This window comes from Pan paniscus, chromosome 14 (assembly GCF_029289425.2).
Source record: "Pan paniscus chromosome 14, NHGRI_mPanPan1-v2.0_pri, whole genome shotgun sequence".
In the NCBI taxonomy this organism is placed as follows: domain Eukaryota; kingdom Metazoa; phylum Chordata; class Mammalia; order Primates; family Hominidae; genus Pan; species Pan paniscus.
In genome coordinates this window covers 22,776,205-22,798,407 of record NC_073263.2, presented here as the reverse complement: position 1 = coordinate 22,798,407, position 22,203 = coordinate 22,776,205, and the positions used below count along the sequence as shown (strand labels likewise).

The window sequence follows — 22,203 nt, the reverse complement described above, 5'->3', positions numbered from 1 at the left end:
ATGTTTGCAAGAAAATAAGCAAAAAATAAACGGTGTATTCCGTAGTTCGTTTTGTACTGGTCTGCTGGCAAATCTTTCAGTCAGCTGAGTTATATTTTCCCGTATTATTTTTTTCTAAGCCTTCCTTTAAAAAAATTGTGTTTGCTAGTTGTCATGTATTAATTTAGAAAACGCAAAGAAAGAACTCATAACTTCAGTAAGCTGAAGCATTAGCACATGTGTACTTTCACCCCACTTATGTTTATTTTTTCATACATATTTTGAGCAGCATTTTATATTTTCCAGATTTAGGGGAAGAAACATTCTTCCCTTTTCACTCCAGAAATAGTGAAGGAGTCAGGTTGCTATTTTGCTCTTGTTTTGTTTATTTCCAACTTATAAAACCACTGGACTTTTGTTGTCATTCATTTTAGTTTATTTCTTAGTGTCTATAACAAAACTATGAAGCAAATCTAAAGCAAATGTAATTCTACCACTAAAGTTTAAGAGCAGAATTAGAAGTAGGTGATCTTAAAGATAATACTTTGTTTAAATTAACTACAGGATACAATTCAATGTCCAATAATACAGAAATGCTATCTTTGGCATTCTACAAATTAAAAAGTTAGAAATATAGGATTATGCTAAAAATATGTAGCATATTTGTAGTCAGAATAACTTAGTTGAAATGAGAATTTCATTGATACTTGATATGTCATTATGTTATGATATACCAATTTATTCAACATTATTTTAAATTTATTATTATGCCACCAAAGAAGAAAGAATATTAAGAAATCTCTTAAGTGTTTGGTTTCTAGGTAGTACTTTGTATTGATATAAAATCCAAGTTAAAACTGAGCACTTACCTTAGATATTAAGAAAAGCACACTGGCGAATGAACTACAGCCGGCCTGAGCTCTACCGGAGACAGAATGTTTCAAACTTTTCTATGACTTACAGAATGAGAGCAAAGGGTGAAGCTTCAGCAACTGTCCCTGGAGAAAGGGCTCTCACGAGTTTCGCCCTGTCTCATGTTTCATCCCCTCACATTAGCAACAGACGTGTCTAATTTTACTCAGTGACATAAACAGTTCATACCACACTTAAAATTTTTTGGGCACCAATTCCAGGACACAGCTCTCCGCATGCCAAAAACAAACCAAAACAAACAAACAAGAAACCAAACTCTTCTTCTTACAAAACCAACTTTCCAACATTTAAACCCTAAAGCATGATAGTTTAATGTAATTATAACTTTCTTAAAAAACTTTATCTCAAACGAATAGCAAAAAACTTCTAAGACTGGTTTCCATTAGAAATTAATGTTGATAAAATTTTATGAAAAATCTCTTCAAATTAACATGCAAGTTAGAACTTGTGACTATTACCTATATACTAGTCTCATCCAAATGAACGGCATATTACCATGTAACAGTGACTCTTTAAAAATCACTTTCCCTAAGCCTCTTTAAGTGAAAAACTTTAATATCTGAGGAGAAAATCTTAAACAAAGATCACCATAATAGAAGGTAAACAAACTCTGCATGTTAAAATTATGACAGTTCTTTTCTAGTAAACTGACATTTCTATTATGTTTAACAAATTATGTGAATGTAACAAATGTGATCTTAAATTGTCTTTATCTTTATTTAAGAGTAATTAGGTCATTCCATTTTATAAGGTGTAAAGACAACAGAATAAATATCGAACTTCTGAATAATTTTAATATTTTATTTTGCATTATTTTTATGTGACCTGGTTTGCAGCAGGATTAAAACTTACTAAATTATATACTTATTTGCATTTTAGTACTAAACCTTGAATATAAGAAGCAGTGCCTTAGTATACATGCACATGAAGATGGGAACAACAGATACTGGGGCCTACTTGAGGAAGGAGGGAGGGAGAAAGGTGGGGTTCGGAAAACTGTCTATCGGGTACTAGGCTTACCACCTGGGTGATGAAATTATTTGTACATCAAATCCTGGTGATATGCAATTTATCTATGTAACAAACCTGCACATGTACCCCTCGAACCTGAAATAAAAAATGAAGAAAAAAAGGAGCAATGCAATAACAATGCATATGCTTCATTCTCATTTTATTTTCTTCTCAGGAGACTTTTCTCTTCATTCTGCTTATTTATACTCTACCATAATTTCTTTTGAAATTTGATGCTTCTATCACACCAACAGCTGCAGGCCTTAAATTACAAGCTGATACAGCTTCAAATAATCTTACATTTGTAAGACATTTTAAAACCTTTCATGAATTCTCTGCACATTAGTACTTCTACTTTGGGAATTCAGCTAGACATAAAATTATAGGACAACTATCAATTTTAAACAAAAATAATATATTAAACAATAATGATATGAAATGTATTTTTGTATGAGTGTATGTCTGAAAAGTCAAAGTCTGAAACTGCTAACTCAATATTCTGATTGAAATGTCATGCATGTAAAGGTTACAATTGAGATACCTCTTCATCAATCGTAAATTGGTTTTGTTGCAATGAACTTTTCAGTGTTTTGGGAACTGCTTTGTAAAAATGTTAGTCAGGTGATGTGTTTGATCCCCACTCATATTTACAGATTCATTTAATACTATCCACACCTATGTTTAGTAGGGCAGAAGAATGACATAAAGAAGCCTTTGATTTTATCAGTTAGTTGAAATTATTAAAGCAAGACCTTCAGTTTGTAATGTAGGCAGCTTAAGTTTGTAACTCACACACACACATTTTGAAATGTTCTCAAAGGAATCATAATACTTTAAAGCTCCAAGAGACCTTAAAGAAATCTAGTCTAACAGTCATTTAGGTGTAAAATAATTTGTTCCAGATTACAAAGCTAGTAAGCCTATGGGTAGAAGTGACTTTGAAAGTCCTTAGGCCTAATTTGGTGCTTGGGTGCTCCACTGTAAACGTGCTCCAACCATGGTCCTACGAACCTATGGGGACCTTTCTGGCTTCCCCCTCATTCTCCCTCTGCTTCCATTTTTGACTACTGCAGTCATCAGCGCTGACCTTTCTTCCTGACATCCTCTCATCAAGCTCTTCCTTCAGTTTGGGCATGGATAACCCTGTTTCTGGCTTAAGTGGTTGGGTTCGGGGGATCACTTTCAGAACCAGTGAAAACAAGGAATTTCAGTAGTGATGTGGTCAGTTTTGGAGAAATCATTTCTATTTTGAGATGAAGTAAGAGGTGAGGTTATCTGTAGAGAGAGAATGTGGAAATAGGGGAATGAGAAAGTTCAACATTTGAAAATAACGGAGTATTTTAATGATTTGGGTTGTCAATTGACTAGTGAAACATATTAGGCCATGTCCAAGGCCCAAATGAAGTTATAAATATATGGATAGCAGTCTCATTTTAATAGTTCTCATGACTTTATAAGCTAACTGCAGTCATGGATTACTGTGACTAAATCCCTCAAAACTGCTCAGCCTTTCCTCCAATACAACATGCATTGTCTCCCCACAATTCCTCCAATACAACACCCACTGCTCTTTTGTCCATCTTTCCTTCCTCGGTTGACAATGCCATGCCACAGAAGGTCACAGAAGACAGACTTAGGGCTCTCCCTCACTCACCAGTCTACCAGTCACTAACTTCAGTGGATTCCCTCTGCAGGACCTCCTGCTCTGCTTGCCTTCCCTCCTTGCTCCTGCCTGACTTGGAGATTCACCTTCTCTGGCATCACCTATTGCTATAGCCAAGTACCTACTTCCTCTGCTTCCGGGAACTGCCAGCCCCCATCCTACACACCTAGGGACTGCCAGAGGAATGATGAGAACAGGTAATTCTGTCCATATCACTCCTTGGCCTAAAGCCCTTCATCAAGCCTCCAGGTGCAGGACCAAGTTCTTGACCTGACACACATGCCTTCAGTGATGGGCCCTGTTCATCTCTTCTGTGCCTTGTCCTGGGGAGTTTGGAATCACAAAAGTGACAATGCCCTTGGGTGCCTGGCTATCTTTGACTAGGGTTACCTCCCATCTTTTTCTACTGATGAACTATAATTTAACTTTTAAAAGTCTGCTCACAGGCCGGGCGTGGTGGCTCATGCCTGTAATCCTAGCAATTTGGGAGGCCAAGGTGAGCAGATCACTTGAGGTCAGGAGTTCAAAACCAGCCTGGCCAACGTGATGAAACCCCACCTCTACTAAAAATACAGAAAAAAAAAATAGCCGGACATGGTGGCAGACATCTGTAATCCCAGCTACTTGGGAGGCTGAGGCAGGACAATCGCTTGAACCTGGGAGGTGGTAGTTGCAGTGAGCCGAGATCGCACCACTGCACTCCAGCCTGGGTGACAGAGCAAGACTCTGTCTCAAAAAAAAAAAAAAAAGCCTGCTCACATGCCACTATCAGTTTTCTATACTTAAAAAAAAATGGACACATATTAATTGTATATATTTACTGGGTACAATGTGATACTTCAATACATGTATACATTAAGTAATGATCAAATCAGGATAATTTTTTATCCCGATTTATCCTGATTAGCATATCCATCACCTCAAACATTTATAATTTCTTTAAGGTGGGAACACACAAAATCCCCTCTTCTAGTTATTTTGAGATACACAATACCTTTGTGTTGACTATAGTCACCCTACTATGCAACAGGACACCAAACCTTTCTAATTCTAACTTTTTACCCACTGACCAAGCTCATCCCTTTCTTCCCCTTCCCCTCCCCATTCTCTGGTAATCATTGCTGTACTCTCAACTTCTAGGAGATCAAATTCTAAGGTTTTGCATATGAGTGAGAACATGCAGTATTTGTCTTTTCATGCTTGGCTTATTTTACTTAACATGATGTCCTTCAAGTTCATCCATGTTCTCAAAATGACAGGATTTCCTTCTTTTAAAAGGCCGAACAGTATTACACCATGCATATATACCACAGTTTCTTTATTCATTCATCTACTGTTAAAACACATAAGTTGATTCTATATCTTGGCTATTGTGAATAGTTCTAAAATAAACATGGGGATGCAGATGTTTCTTTGACATACAGATTTCATTTCCTTTGGATATATACCCAGTAGTGGCACCACAGAAAACCTCTAAACCACAAAGGTAAACAACAAGAGAGGAAGGAAGAAACAAAGAATCTACAAAACAGCCAGGAAACAATTAATAAAATAGCAGGAATAAGTCCTTACCTATCGACAATAACCTTCCATGTAAATAGGTTAAATTCCCCAACTAAAAGGTATAGTGTGGCTGAATGGATAAAAAGACCCAACCGTATGCTGCCCACAAGAGACTTATTGCACCTATAAGGACACACATAGACTACAAGCAAAGAGATAGAAAAAGATATGCCCTGCAAATGGAAACCATAAGTAAGCAGGGTTAGTTGTATCAGAAAAAATAAACATTAAGTCAAAAACTATAAAAAAAAGATAAAGATGGTCATTATATAATGATAAAGGAACATTTTCAGCAAGAAAATATAGCAATTATAAATATATATGCACCCAACAGTAAAGCACTCAAATATATAAAGCAAATATTAGATCTATATGTACTTTGAAACTTAACTGTAGTTACTTGTATTTTTGTTGTCATTACCTGTCTATGCTGTCCTCTCTACCAGACCATAAACTCTTTGTTCAATGTCTACATATAGTGAGCCTTCAATGAACTAAACTCAAGTTACACCAGCTTTATTAGTTTTTTTAAAAATGATATTAATTCCATTAAAAAACTTGAGCTATCATAGTATATGGCTGACATTATAGGAAGTATCCAGAAGAGGTCAGTATAACAGTAATAAAAGTATGGTTTTGGGGACAAATTAAATGTGAATGCAAATTAAATTATTTTGTAAGTAACAAACTTTAAAAGCTTTCAGAAATACTATGTCAATTATTTGCCTCTTTAATTAAAGTTACAATCTTCAAAATAGATGGCCATAGATCTTTCACATAAACAAAATGAGTAATCAAATGATTTTATGTTCAACTGAAAACTAAGAGTTTTCATCTGGATTGTAATTACTTGGATGATTCTCACTCATATTCTTTGATTATTTATCAATAGGAATCACACAGTGAACACATTTTAACTAATATAATTAATATTCCCTGTAAATTGTTATATCAATTAAATATTTGATCATTAGACTACTAAATGTATTTTTTTCATGGTACCTTTGGGGAATTGGAAGTCAATATTTATAAAAATTGAACTCAGTGTTCTAAAAGAAGATAGAGGGGAGAAATTCATATGTAATAAATAAGAAATCATTGAGATGCTGGAGAAATTAGGTGTAAGAAAGGCTAAAAGAAAAAGAAAACTCAGATTTCAGGAGAGAAAATAGAGTACTACCTAAAATTTCCATATTATGTTATACACTGGCTTCCATGAACTCATGACCTTGAATAATTTGTAAGCAACAGATATTGCAACTCCATCAAGTATAGATTTCTTGGGCAATGATTATTTGGGCAGAGAATGTAAGTGTGATGTGTGCATATCAGAATCACAGGAAATACGTTAAGAGTAATTATCAAAGTAGAATCTATGCATGGTAAAAAGGAAATCAATCAGAAAGGCTTAGAATAAAATCTCCTGCTTAGAATAAAATCTCTTCTTTTCCCCACTACACCTCTACCTCCATGTGTCTGAGGTCACTACTTAGATCTTCCTTTTCATACTTACCTCTTTCCTTTAATTAGCCTCCTATTGCTATGTCTCAGTGTATTAACTCCAGACATGATCTATCCAGTTTGTTCACGCAGGTTTTCATCCTGCAGCACTTTCCTCCTTTCTCCTATGTAGTTCTATCACCTCTTTCAGCTCCTTCTGTGGTCAACTTGGCAATTTCACAGTCTACTTACATATTTATTTCTTGTTTCAAAATTATAGAGAGTATATCCTGACCCTTGTGCTCTTTAACTGAGTGCACTGTTGCTGCGGCTGCTCCATCCTCCACCTGTGACCACGGTGCACGCCGCTCTCATCTCCAGCCCTCTTTCAGTTTACCTGCACTTTTACATGGTCAAAGCTGATTCCATTCCATTCCATTTGAAAACCATAATGGCATCTCCTGTGATTTGACCAGCTTGATTAAAAAAATAAAAATGCAACAAACGGTGTTCACATTTTTATAATTATGTTTCCTTTCATAGACAAATACTGATTTTATAACCCCTGTGCCACTCAGTGTTTCTATTACCAGTTCCAAATGGAATCTACTTTTAAAACTATCCCTCCGAACATTTTAATTGCTTCATATTGACATTACGGCTTTTCCCACACAGCTTTTATTGTTGGAATTTCTGAATTCCTTTGTTTTTCTCTGTTACAAGAAGAAATTATGTGAAATATGTCTCTGACATTCTATCTTAGTTGTCTCCTGACTTTTATTTTTAATCTACTATATGGAATCGATTCCATTTTTTTTCCTTGAAATGTACTTGCCTTCATTTTCCATTATAAACAGTTTCTGTCATGGTTGGATCATGACTTTCTCGTGTGACTAACCTCCACCTCCCTTGTTTTTTAACTATCTTCCTTTTCGTTTCTTGTATTGTTTACCTCTATCACATCCTCAGGCTTCGGCCAAACTTGTAGTAATCATGACCATTGTACACAATCTCCTTTTTCTGCGGTATTGGTGTGATGCAGGCTCTCCCTCTTCCTGTCCCCATCTGCAGGTTGAGGCTCCCACAGCTGTGGCCTTGAGTAGGTGTCAGTGCTCTCTTGAGCTGGGCTAATTGTTCTCTGGACCTTCACTCATGTTCTTTCATTTACTCCCTTGCTTTGATGGAGTGCAACCTCAATAATTATTCAGAAAGGAGGGTTGGGAAGCAGATTGTCTGAGACTTTTGGTGTCTGAAAATTTATCTATTCTGCTCTCAAATTGGTTAATAATTCATTTCATTTAGCATAGAATTCTGGATTGAAATAGTTCCTACTGAACTTTGAAGTCCTTGCTGCACTGACATCTATCATTAAGAGTTCCTGCAGAGACGTAATTCTGTCCTAATTTTCATTTCTAGTTTACACTGAGTAAGATATATTACTGTTTAAAGGTATCTGTGCCTATCTTTTGGTAAAATTAATATTATTCCCAATTTATTTCCTTTTACATTCATCTGACATTTTATATATCTGATGTGATCAAAGAGAAGACAGCATGCAGTTATAAAATTTAAATGTATTTGTTCTTATTGCAAACTAGTTATTATCAAGTAAGAATACTAAAGTTATATTACATGAATGTTCCTAAATTTCTTTATCTTGACCAGAAATTTCTGATGACGGGTTAGAAAGTGGATGATGGTAGGAATTATTAAAATAATAATAGATGACATAAAGTAAATTTGGAGGAAAATAGCAGAACTGAACAGAGAACATCAGAAGTCTGGATATAGAGAAATAGAGTGGTCTGTGCCCAGGAACTTTGAAAGTATGTTGGCCATTGAAAATCTTTGGAAATCTTCATTTGTGTAAGAAACACTCCTTCTCTGAGATGATTTCTTCCATTATAGTAACATTCCTGGACTCTCTTCAATTTTTCTTCCCAAGAAAAATGGATTTATGCACCTCATCTGTGAGCTGGAGTAAGAAAGCAGGCCTGCACGTGTGACTCCTCCTCCTTCTTTAGGGACCTGGCTTCATGTCTGCAGAGAGGACACTTTTTGCATGGATCTTTGATGCTGAGAGTTTAAGATGCAGTCTTCCCTTTGGAGACCCATGATTTCCCAGCGCTACCTGGTGGGTGAGTGGGTAGATCCTTGCCCAGAATGTAACATTAGGAGTCCACCACTGCTGCACATCTAGGATATATTCTCTAACAGCTCCATTTATAAAATAACTGACAGAGCTTCACTGGCCTCATTCTTTTGTCTGTTTTTCAATTGGTTCAGAAAGTGGGCGGTAAATAGAGATATGATTTTTCTCAATCTTCTCAAACTCAAAAAATATTAATATCAGCATTTGACAACCACATATCTTTGTTGAGAATCTACTACGTAGTAGGGGCTATTCTGTATCAACATGTGTCCTTCTTTAACCCTTTTCTCCCACTTCCTCCTTTCTTGCAGGACTGGTGTCCCCCTAAGCACCTTCATCCTACTCCTGGCCTTCAGCATAGGCTAATCTGTGACTGTTCCTTGTCTATAACCTGTTCATCCATCACTTGATACTAAGTTTGATGGCAGAGACTGAGTCTTGATACCTAAATTTCCTTAGTCTCTAGATACTCATTAATTATTTGCTAAATTAATGAAATGATCAGTAAACCATTAACTTTAAACCATAAACTTTCTATGCTTAAGTAGCTTTCTTTCCCACTGAGGAGGTAGATAGCTACATACTCAATAATATGGTTAGCAATACAATTTAGACATGAACTAAGGGCTGTGGAAGCAAATAAAGGAAAACTTTAATGTATTTGGAAGAGACCTAGTGGTAGTTGATTCTCCAACAGCACAAATCATTATTACTAATTATTTTAAATTTTCTAATATTTGTATATATTTTAAATATGCACACTATAGTAATATTTGAATACAATTTATAAATGTATAAAGGTCAACACATATTGAGATATGTCAGTCACTTTCCTAAGTGTTATGTTTTTTATTAATTCATGAACAAACTTGGAGATTGCCAACCTAAACCTTAAAACAAACCAACTTTCTTCTTTGAAAAGAAGAAAAAGAGAAAAGAGAAAACCACATATTCTTAGAGCTTATCGGACATCTCCCTCAAAGGCTCCCTGGAATACAGACATGAAATCACGCAATATTGCAATTGCAACATTGCAAATGCCTCAGGGAATAAAAGTATGGGTAAGGAGAGGTTAATCCAGGAGTAAGAGGTAGTGGAGATGACTTGTGATCAGACATTCAAGTCCAAAGGCAATCTTCCCACTACAGGAAACCTGACTCCTTTCAATTATACGGTATGGGTCTCAACCCTGGCCTCCCTGATTTTGAATCGCATCCTCAGTGTTGATGACTTTGGCTCAGCCTCTTAGATCAGAGGTTCCCAACCCCCAGGCCATGAACCGATACTGGTACATGGCCTGTTAGGAACCGGGCTGCACAGCAGGAGATGAGTGGCTGGTGAGTGAGCATTAATGCCTGAGCTCTGCTTCCTGTCAGATCAGTGGAGGCATGAGATTCTCATAGGAGTGTGAACCCTATTGTGAACTACTCATGAGAGGGATCTAGGTGGCATCCATCTTATGAGATTCTAATGCCTGATGATCTTATCTGGAACAGTTACATCCTGAAACCATCCCCTGTGTCCTCCATCTATGGAAAAACTGTCTTTCACAAAACTGGTCTCTGGTGCCAAAAAGGCTGGGGACTGCTGCCTTAGATCCCAAAAAGTCAGATGCAGATTCCTTATAGCCTCCTTGGTTTGACAGCTTGGCTGATATCCTGTACTGTGATTCTGATTAACATTACATGGCATTAGTTTCAAAATCTTCTGTTCTCTATCTTTCCTTAGAGATAACAAAAATCTCAGGCTTTGAAGTCAGCTGAGCTTTAAATTTACTTTCTTAACAGCAGTGTAATGTTAAGTAAGTTATCTTCTTCAATGGTCAATGTTCTCCTATTAATGTTGGGAATAATACTATCTCCCATTTAAGATTAATTAAATAATTAAATAAGATAATGTACAAAAGGTGTCTGACATGTAGTAAAATACATGTTAAATGGTTAGCTATTATAATTATTCCTTAATGCTGAGTGAATTTATCAAAAAGAAATAAGATACATGACTTACAGATTATGATACATGTAGCCTTTATGATAAAAGTATCTTGGTTTACCTAATGATATGCCTGATATGATAAAGACATTTTGACTTAATGGTGTATCTTACCATTTATGTGCTCAATTAGTAATTAACTGTCATAGGCAGACCATAGCATAGCACTTTTATACAATCAAGCCAAATTATATTATTTTCTTTATAGTTTAGCTTTCAAATCGACATCATGGGTCAACAACTTCCTCTGCTATGATGCATGCAGGTCATTAGGCTTGACCACACACAGGGGCACGGTCATAGGCTGAAAGGCAGAGAAGCTAGACTCCCATGCAGCTGCACTTGTCTTGCTCCTGACACTACCTCTCTCAGGTTACTTCTGAGGGTCACTGCGCTCCTCACCTCTCATCCTCATGCCAGCTACTTAGAAGTCTTTACCATCCTGTTCCCTCAAGAAATCTTTGTCCTCTGAAAATGTGTGCCTGGATACCAGAGGCACCATAACAGACATGCTGTGTCATGAGGTCACAAAGGTGGTGGCAAGACAATTAACGTTGAGGCTGGGGGAAAAGACACCAGAAGAAGCAGGCAACAACAGGAAGAGGAGAAGCAGCAATTCAGGTGGCTTTAGCTCCTTGTGTTTGAAGACTCATAGGCAGGGACATTTCATGGACACATAGACAAGCTCACGTCTTTATCATCCCTCCTTCTACTCAAACTTTCTTTGCATTGATTCTCTGCCATATGTGCCAGTTGGCTCCAGCAAACATCTTACATCATTTAATTTAAATCATTTCAATTAATGTGTGTATACTACCCTTACTAAGCTAATGATCACAAAGTCCATTTGTTTTCATAGGAAAGGAGGATTCCAATTAAAGGAAGAAATGAAGGGTTTGGCCCTAAGTACATTAAATATATCACCCAGCCCAGTTCCTTAACATGAAAGAAATAAAGCTGTTTGATGCCAAGAATTAGATTCTGTGGGATTTCATGTGACTCAGGACAGGCCAGGCCAATCAGATATTCTCTTGTTCACAGAGATTATTTTAGAAGGATTAAATCCAAGCCAATTAGGCTTAATTAGAGCAAATTCCACTACTTTTATTTCTGCCACTTAGAAAGACACACTTTCTTTTTCGCTTGCCCTGAATTGGATAGTGCTTGAAGCCTGGATTTGTCAGCAGCCACACAAGCCAGCCAACGCAGCAGAGAACAGGGCTGAGGACAGAGAAAAACTGATGGCCATGCTTAGGCCATGGATCAAGGCATGACCAAGCCAGCCCCAATCTTGTGCTTCTCTGTTATGCCAGTCAATAAATTGCCTTTGTTGTTCAAAACTGTATAGTTGGTGTTTGATCATTTGCAACACGAAGAATCCAATACAAGTTTGAGGCAAACCAATGCAATAATCTAAAGAAGTTGCGTGTGTGTGTGTGTGTGTGTGTGTGTGTGTGTATGAGAGACAGAGAGAGAGAGAGAGAGATGGAGTCTCTCTCTGTTGCTGGGCTGGAGTGCAGTGGCAAGATCTCGGCTCACTGCAACCTCTGCCTCCCTGGTTCAAGCAATTCTCCTGCCTCAGCCTACTGAGTAGCTGGGACTACAGGCATGCACCACTATGCCCAACTAATTTTTGTATTTTTAGTAGAGACGGGGTTTCACCATGTTGTCCAGAATGGTCTCGATCTCTTGACCTCGTGATCCACCCGCCTCGGCCTCCCAAAGTGCTGGGATTACAGGCGTGAGCCACCGCGCCGGCTACCTTTTTTTTTTTTTCCACAGGGTGATGGTGGTGTTAGTTCCTGACAAATGGAAGAATGAGGGAGAATGCAACCAGAAGTAGAAAGAAGTATTTAAAAATGAGGAGAGAAGGTGGACACAAATTTGAATGACTCCCTGCCATTAGTCATGCAAACCGAACTTACAGGTTATGGAAATCCACATCATCAGTGTTGGCTCACATGAATGAGGAGGATTGTTCAGTGTTCTCCTGTGCTCTGGGTGGGAAGGGGGTCAAAAATGAGGGTAGAGAAAGATTACTAGGTTTTGCAAGAGAGGACTAGTGGGAAAACTTCAGATGACAGTTCTAAGTTTAAAAAATATATTTATATATATATAAATTAGTAAACCTTATGGATGAGTTCTTGACTTTCTGATATACTGTATCTCAACAAATCTAAGAATGATGATTATAAGAATACCATTAATTTTGTGCTATTAAGAAAGGAAATTCCAATGCAAATTAAACCATATTACTGAATGTAATATGCCTCACAATTTCAGAGCTATTAAATGTGAGAAAAATGGGCATCTTAGATTTGGTGAAATATGATAATAACACAATGGAGTGCATATTAATAGCAGATGCCTATCAATCATGCCTTATTTAGATAATTGTTATCAATGATTATCTCTGTCATATATGTGAGCAGGCTTTTGCTAATTTTAAAAAATGTTTGTCTGCTAGAATAGATGACAAATGTAGTTCTTGTTGAAGACAGAAAAGTAATAGATTTTTAAGTAACTGCATGGAAATGTCCATTATTGTATACAGAGGTTACAGTGATGCAATTAATTACCAACTGTCCTCAAGCCTGTACTGAGAAGCTGCGTTATGTACTGAGTTAGCTGTATGGCAAAGGCACGAGCACCCTGCTGGGGCTACTACTGCTGTCTTTGGTCCAACAGGCACCAACTAGGTGCCAAACACTGTTCCAGGGCTGAGGATACCACCATGAACAGGACAAAAGAGGTCTCTTGTTCTGGAGACTTCTTAGAGCTTATATTATAGTTTAGGGAAAACAGCCAGTATGTATGAAAATTTCTCATATTTAAATATGAAAAATAAGACAATTTTCTATAGTGACAAATTAAGGGAATAAATAGGATCACTAGGAGCATATTTTAAATATAATGGTAAAGAAGGTTTTTCTGGCACATCAAGTTAAAAAGCTTCTGCACAGCAAAGGAAACAATCAACGAAGTGAAAAAACCCGTCACGGAATGTGAGAAAATATTTGCAAAGTACCCATCTGACAAGGGATTAATAACCAGAATATCTAGGGAGCTCAAACAACTCTATAGGAAAAAATATAATAATCCAATTTAAAAAATGGGCAAGGGAGCAAGGCGCAGTGACTCATGCCTGTAATCTCAGCACTTTGGGAGATCGAGGCACACGGATCATCTGAGGTCAAGAGTTCAAGACCAGACTGGCCAACAAACATGGTGAAACCTCGTCTCTACTAAAAATACAAAAAGTTAGTATGGTGTGATGGCACGCGCCTGTAATCCCAGCTACTCAGAAGGCTGAAGCAGGAGAATCATTTGAACCCAGGAGGCAGAGATTGCAGTGAGCTGAGATGTTACCACTGTACTCCAGCCTGGGTGCCGGAGCAAGACTCTGTCTCAAAAAGAAAAAAAAAAGGGCAAAAGATTGGAATATATATTTCTCAAAAGAAGACATACAAATAGCAAACAGCATATGAAAAGGTGCTTAACATCATTGATCATCAGAGGAATGCAAATAAAAACTACAACAAGATACTGTCTCACCCCAGCTAAAATGGCTTACATCCAAAAGACAGGCAATAACAAATGCTGGCGAGGACGTGGAGAAAAAAGAACCCTTGTGCACTGTTGGTGGGAATGTAAATTAGTACAACCACTATGGACAACAGTTTGGAGAAAAAGACTAAAAATAGAGCTACTATAAGATTCAGCAATCCCACCGCTGGGTATATACCCCTAAGAAAGGAAATCAGTCTATTGAAGAGGTATCTGCACTCCCATGTTTGTTGTAGCACTGTTAACAATAGCCACGATTTGGAAGCAACCTATATTCATCAACAGATTAATGGAAATGTGCCACAAAGAAAATGTGGCACATGTACACAATGGAGTACTATTCAGCCATAAAAAAGAATGAGATCTTGTCATCTGCAACAACATGGATGGAACAGGAGAATATTATGTTAAGTGAAATAAGCCGGGCACAAAAAGACAAATATTGTATGTTCTCACTTATTTGCGGCATCTAAAAATCAAAACAATTGAACTCATGGAGACAGAGAGTAGAAGGATGGTTACCAAAGGCTGGGAAGGGTAGTGAAAGTAGGGGCAGGGGTTAGGATAACCGGTTAAAAAATAGAAAGAATAAGACCTAGTGTTTGATAGCACAACAGGATGACTATAGTCAATAATAATTTAATTTTACACTTTAAAATAAAAAGAGTATAATTGGATTGTTTGTAACACAAGAGATAAATGCCTGAGGGATGGATACCCCATTCTCTATGATGTGATTCTCTCACATGGCATGCCTGTATCAAAATATCTCATGTACCTCATAAATATATACACCTACTATGTACCTACAAACATTACAAATAAAAAAGGTTTTTCTGTGATGACACATGAGCTAACACTGAATAATGAGATTGAACCAATCATGAAAAGTGCAGAGCAGACCTCCCATTTCCCCTCTGGCACACAAGAAACTCAGGAGTTGCCACTCCATCCTAACCACAAGTAAAAAACTGAACAAACAGAAAAGTCCCCAACTTTTCTTAGACCCAGAAGAGGAATAAGGTCATAGTGCAGACTGCTATGGCAAATTTGAGAGACAGACAGACAAATACAGGGAATTACAACTTACTGGAACAGAGGCTGGGCATGGTGGCTCAGGCCTGTAATCCCAGCATTTTGGGAGGCTGGGGCGGGCAGATCACGAGGTCAAGAGATTGAGACCATCCTGGCCAACATGGTGAAACCTCATCTCCACTAAAAATACAAAATTTAGCTGGGCTTGGTGGCGTGTGCCTGTAGTCCCAGCTACTCGGGAGACTGAGGCAGGAGAACCACTTGAACTCGGGAGGCGGATGTTGCAGTGAGCCGAGACTCTGCCTCAAAAAACAAACAAACAAACAAACAAAACTCTTGGTAAACTAGAAATAGAGGAGAATTGATAAAGAATTTGTACAAAAACCTTCAACTAACATCATATTTAATGTTGAGAAATGAAAAGCTTTTACACCAAGACCAGGGACAAGGCAAGGAAGTTCCCTCTCACCGTTCCTTCTCAACATTGTGCTGGAAGTCCTAGGTAATGCAATAGGACAGGAAAAGGAAATAAAAGGCACATAGATTAGAAAGGAAGAACTAAAACCGTGTTCACAAATGACAAGATTGCCTATTTGGAAAATCAGAAACAACAGAAAACAAAACTGCTAGAACTAATGAGCAATTACAGCAGGGTTGCAAGATACAAAGTTTATATATAAAAATTGACTGCTTTAATAAATGCCAGCAATGAACAAGTAGAATTTGAAACAGGCTGGGCACGGTGGCTCATTCCTGTAAGCCCAGCACTTTGGGAAGCCAAGGCAGGTGGATCACCTGAGGTCAGGAGTTTGAGACCACCCTGACCAATTTGGTGAAACCCCGTCTCTACTAAAAAAATACAAAAATTAGCTGGGCGTGGTGGCAAGCGCCTGTAATCCTACCTACTTAGGAGGCTGAGGCAGCAGAATTGCTTGAACCCGGGAGGTGGAGGTTGCAGTGAACACACACAGTGCCACTGCACTCCAGCCAGGGCAACAGAGTGAGACTCTGTCTCAAAAAAAAAAAAAAAAAAAGTTTGCCTCCTACTGAAATGAATATTTTAGAATGAGGAGTCTCTTAATTTTTGCATTAAAAAATTCACTGTTCATCTCCTCCCCATGGTTTTGTTCTTTTTTATCCATCCCAACATTTGTAGTTCAAAACTTAGTCCAGGAAATCTGAGGCATATATTATTTGCCTTATCTCATATATAACATAATTATGGACTTGAGAATAATGCTGCAATATTCATTTTGTTTATCCTCTTTCATTGTTCAAAAACAGCCTGAAAACACTCTTTACCCAAATGTTTTAACATTATGATGAAATAATTTTATTAACATTTTCTACAAATATGAAATTAAAATAGGCCCCCAAACAAGATGAATTCAAATAGTTCATTGCTAGGCTGATAATAATTTTTCTATTTTCTGTTTCTAATAAACTAGTCATAAGTGTAGCTGCCATCTCTCTCAGAAAGTCCTTCTTTGACATAACCCTCAAATAAGTATCTAATCTTGAGCTTATGCTCAAGGGAAAGTGCAGGAGAAGGTGCAGTGGGAGGGGAGGGCCACAGGAGAGGGAGAGGGCTGAGTAGGTGAAGGAGAAAATGGGAAGGGAAAGGGTGTGGAGCAGGCTGCCCTGAAGAGGGAAGGGTACATGCTGGCCCAGATGGAGGGTGTCACTGGAGAGGGCAGGAGCAAATCAGCTCCCACCTGAGTGCCACCAGAGTAGCAGGGAGGTCATCTGCTGTGAGTGGTAGGGAGCAGGGCTGGCAGGAGGCTGGAGGAGAGCAGTGGAGTTATGGAATTGCTTCTAAAGGGAGTAGGAGACGGACTGTGTCAAGCTTAAGTAATGGGACAGCAGAGTGGCACCTCTCCTGTCTCTTGCATCCTTTCTTGCCGAATGATCTCTGCACAGGCCAGTTCCTATTTCCCTTCTGCCATAATGGAAGCTTCCTGAGCCCTCACCAGAAGCAGATGCTGGTGCCATGCTTCCTGTACAGCCTGCAGAACCATGAGCCAAAGGAAACCTCTTTTCTTTATAAATGACCTGGCCTCAGATATTCCTTTATTCCTCTGCAGTTTAACTACCTTAATGAATTACAGCCTCTCTGGGCCCAGTTTCCTTCCGTGTTAAATGGGGTCCTAATTGCAGAGTGTGTATGAAAGTGACATGAAATGAAACACCTAAAGTGACTCTTAAAGTAGGAGTTCCATCAACACAATAAACAGAGCATCTTTCTTTTCAGAGCAAGTGCTCGAAGACAGAGGTAATGGTACAATGATATTACATGTACCTGTGATAATTAAACTATCTGGAGAATAATCTATTGCATATTTTTGGCAAGTAATTTTGGATTAAGGGGAGTTATAAACAAATAATGCATATTTTTGGCAAGTAATTTTGGATTAAGGGGAGTTATAAACAAACTGAGTCAACAATCTTAAAGAGAAAAGACAGGAAAACAAAAACCTGGTTACCAATTGAGGCGACTGGTCAGGACAGCAGGGCCTACCAGGAGAGAAGAGAAAAAGAATGCAACCAGAACTTAATATGCAGGGGGCATTTGCAACTACAATTTCTGTACATCACCATGCCTTTAAAATGCAAGGCGACCCCAAGTGTAACACAATCCATGGAATTTCATGCAAATAATTCAATGATTTTCATAAACATTCCTTATAAAAGTATAACTTTATTACTTAGTTTTAGCCTTTTTATATCTGGTTGCTAGTTAGTCCTTTGTCTTCAATTCAATATGATTTTAGTTAAATTTTTCATATTTAAAAATTTTCCCTTTTCTTATTCAGGTAACTTACTATATCTTAGTTTTGAAAAAGAGTTTAGCAACAAATATTGAATAAAGTCTACTAGACAAAAAACAGTGTATTTTTACAAATTGATATCTGATTCATGTTACTTGTCCAGTTCAGCTTTCATTATTTAATTACTAATGTAGCTATACTTTGGTATAATGGAATGACTCAAGGTTTTGTACCTGAAGCAACCAAGCCCACATCCATGCTGGGATTTAATTTAGGTGATCCCACTCAGGGGTCCAGAACTGGGTCCCCTCTTCAAACCAAGTCTGAATTAGGTATTAACCTAATTGAAATTGAGTCCAAATTAGGTATTGGGTCCAGACATTTTTCTAGACAGCAGATCTGTAACTATTACCAGATTCTCAAAGGGCCCCAGGACCTTAAATTACCTTGGAAAGCATCATTTTACCCTTTTCTTACTTTTCCTGCTGTTTCCTATTCCAGCATAAATATTTCCCTCATATGTAACAAAATGAAATGTGAAAATGCATGTTGCTAAGGTAGTTAATTTGATTTCCTAATTTTGAAGATGTCATGTTCAGAAATGTATATGCTAATTTACTTTAACCAGGGATCCCCGTATAGAAAACATTGTATTGTTACCACTGTCAACACACAACCAATTTTTTTACTTCACATTTAACTACAGAAAACCTAAGAAAATTGGCATTCAAAAAATACAAGGCACCATCACTTAAGTATGAATTATTGTACCACTATTATCATGTCCATATAAATCATTTTCCTACAATTTTAGAATAAGAAATAAAATTATCTTTATCTTTTTTAGTTAACTATAACCATGTCCCTAGATACTTATGTATTTTACCCACAGTACAATAAGGTCTCTTGTAGGACACAGTCTTATTTTTTAAATTATTTATTTATTTATTATTTATTTATTTATTTTTGAGACGGAGTCTTACTCTATCGCCCAGGCTGGAGTGCACTGGTGCGACCTCAGCTCACTGCAACTTCGCCACCCAGGTTCAAGTGATTCTCCTGCCTCAGCCTCCCGAGAAGCTGGGACTACAGGCGTGTGCCACCACACCCAGATAATTTTTGTATTTTTAGCAGAGATCGGGTTTCACCATGATGCCCAGGCTCGTTTTTAAGAGACGGAGTCGTGCTCTGTTGCCCAGGCTGAAGTGCAGTGGCCTGATCTCGGCTCACTGCAAGCTCCGCCTCCCGGGTTCACGCCATTCTCCTGCCTCAGCCTCCGGAGTAGCTGGGACTACAGGCGCCTGCCACCACGCCCGGCTAATTTTTAAAAAAATATTTTTAGTAGACACGGGGTTTCACCATGTTAGCCAGGAGCCAGGATGGTCCCCATCTCCTGACCTCGTGATCCGCCCACCTCGGCCTCCCAAAGGTCTGGGATTACAGGCGTGAGCCACCGCGCCCGCCCAGGACACAGTCTTAAGCAGTAAACATCAAGTGAGGGTCTGACAAATAAGAAAAAACCATTCCTAAGATAACATAATGATGCTGATTAAAATGTAATAGTGTGTGTATATATGTGTATACATATTTAAATAAAAATGATTTTAAATATTACCAACCCACAATTTATAAAATGTTACTTTTAAAATGGAGTATTATTATCCTGGTTATCTCTGAGAGGTGTTTTAGTAGTTTTAAAATGTAAATAAATTATTTGTACAATGTGAAAGTTTATTGATTTTATAGTCTGTTATGTAGACTAGCTAGGCTATGTAGCTCTGTTCATTTGAATTTATTAAATGAGCTATTTATCACTACCTTTTTTCTGAGATTTAAGAAAGATTGACAGAGTACAGTCGTGGCACATGTGAGGCCACGGTGTTAAGTGTACCATACACGTTAATTATTTACGTGTAACATCCACTAAATATTGTGTCTGTCCGATTCAGCAAAAACATGAAAGGTGAAAAGAACAGAGGACTTAAGTACAATATTTGAAGATATAACTGCTGTATACTTTAAAAGTTTACTGTAAGATATTTTAACACATGTGGATGGATGCCTGCTTGCTAGTCAATTTGGAAGCATATTGTCATGAAAGGAAGTTTTAATACCAGAGACACTGAACCTGTTAGCAAAAGATTACATCAACAAAAACGAAGATTTTAGCTTATGTGTACTTTTGGAATAGAATTGTGCAATCTCTTCTTTACAGCTTCTTTACAGTCTGTTCATATCAAAGGAAGAAAAGCTTGGGAAGACCCATATTACACTGAAAAATGTAAATACGATTCCATTGCTTTATTAGCACCAATTTACCTGTGTTAAGGAACAGCCAGGAGTATTAGTACATGAATAGTATGGATATACATGGAGCGCCAGCATTACAAAATCCGCCTGTACGATATTATCACTGGATGAGTAGATGTTTCACAGATCAACTGGCTGGTGCTGTGCTCACATTCAGAAACATCAGAATACTCAGTAATGATGTAAGAACAAGCAACTTGCTAACGCTGATGTAACCAAGTGACAGCACGCAAATATGTAAATATTAATTAGTGGTACTTAATGGAGGTAATGAGTATAAGGGTGGTGAGGATCATCAAGTTATTATGTAATCCCATCGAAGACGACAGAGCCCCGCTGCTGCGCTTTAGTTCCCCTCTAAAACCCCCAAGTAAACCCTACGCAACTTTGCACTTGGTGCAGACACTCCGCTTACTCAGTATTACAGACTCCCCAGCAAGCAACCCAGGGCAATGTTTTTGGCAAAATCATTTGCAGAGAACCAATTCACTCTGATTCTCTCACACCACACACACGCACACAAGAAGTTATTAAGTCTCATTGCAGAATGAGGATCAGTTAGTGAAGTCTTTGGGCAAAGAAAAGCCAACTGTCTAAATTACATTTTACTCTTGTCCCTGAGCCTCCACAACGGGGCAGGGGAAGGAAAGTGCTGTCTGGGGCAGAGAAGGCGAGGAGAAAGAGGGCACGGGTGGTGATGGAGTCCTAGGAGGAAGGCTGGAACCGGCATAGGGACGTCTAACAACAGAGTGGTTAGTTTAGGAGGTTGGAGGAGAAGGAAGGGACCCAGGAATCGGGGGAACTGAAGGCGAAGTGGCGGGCCGTGGCTATTCTCTTTACCTGCTGTACTTCTTGGAGTCCCGGGGCGCAAACAGCCGCTGCATTTCCCTTCATTCCAGACGGGATGACACCACAGTCTTCTCCCCAGACAGCGCGGGGCCTCTGCTCCGTCCTTCCTCAGCGACCGCAGCGACGACTCTGCTCCAGGGCGGGGGAGCAGCTTCCCGAGCCGCGGGCGCCCACTTCCCCGCCCGGACTCCGGGCGGTGCTGGCCGGGGCGCGCGGGGAGGCGGGGACCAGGGGCCCCCCAGGAACTAGCCTGGGCTGCTGCACCGCTGCCAGGGCCGTCCTGCGCCTAGCCGAGCCCAGGGCGCCGCCGGCTGGACGCCCGTCAACTCCCACTGCGCCCGGCCCCCGAGCGCGCCGGGCTGGATCCGGCGCGCCCCTCCGCCCCAGGCGCCGCCAAGTCCCAGCACTGTGCGCCCCTCCAGATGTCCGAAAGCGCCTCTCCAGGGCAGCCTATGTCCCTCTGTGTCCTTCCCGCGACGGGCCGGGCCCACCACTCCACACCTCCCGGGTCCCTCCATGTCCATCACCGTGTGCCTCTCCAGCATCCCCCCTCCCCTCCAAGTTCCAACATAGCACTCCTTCACATATTCCCCGCGTCGCTTCAGAGGTTCCTCCAGCCACTGCCCCGCCCCTCCACTTTTCCAGTTTCTCCAGTTCTATCGAGGCGCGCCCCTCCAGCACGTCCCCACCCCTCCGCTCCCTCCCCGTGTCCCTGCACTCCCTCCCTGCACCCCTGCACTCCCACTCCGAGCCCCTCTGTGGCCAAACACCGCGCCTTTCCAAGCGCTCCTCCTTCGCGCCGCCCCAAGATTCCCCTCCATACCCTGCACTCCTTCCGCACCCACCCACGCACCCCTGCGCGCCTCCACCCGGCGGCCTCTCCACCCTCAGACTCGCCCCCGCGATCCAGCGCGCGGGGCACTGGGCAGGGACATTTCTCG

General features: G+C 39.5%; 1 protein-coding gene across 4 annotated transcripts in view; it reads right to left on the bottom strand.

Moving 5' to 3' along the window:
• The window catches only part of SGCG (sarcoglycan gamma), a 167,029-nt gene that overhangs the window by 144,127 nt on the left and 699 nt on the right, over positions 1-22,203 (bottom strand). The window contains exons 1-2 of one of the 4 annotated variants that reach the window (XM_055096542.2): positions 21,254-21,845; positions 15,391-15,634 (exon numbers count right to left, since the gene is read on the bottom strand). The exons of 1 other annotated variant lie outside the window; for it this stretch is intronic. Coding sequence is in view for 1 of the 3 variants with exons in the window: in XM_034936447.3 (XP_034792338.3) it covers positions 21,254-21,307 (54 nt within the window). In the remaining 2 variants the exon portion in view is untranslated. Of the gene's footprint in view, positions 1-848; positions 1,089-15,390; positions 15,635-21,253; positions 21,846-22,203 lie in introns of those variants that run through there. 2 more of the 4 variants (XM_034936447.3, XM_063595917.1) reach the window with 2 other exon arrangements.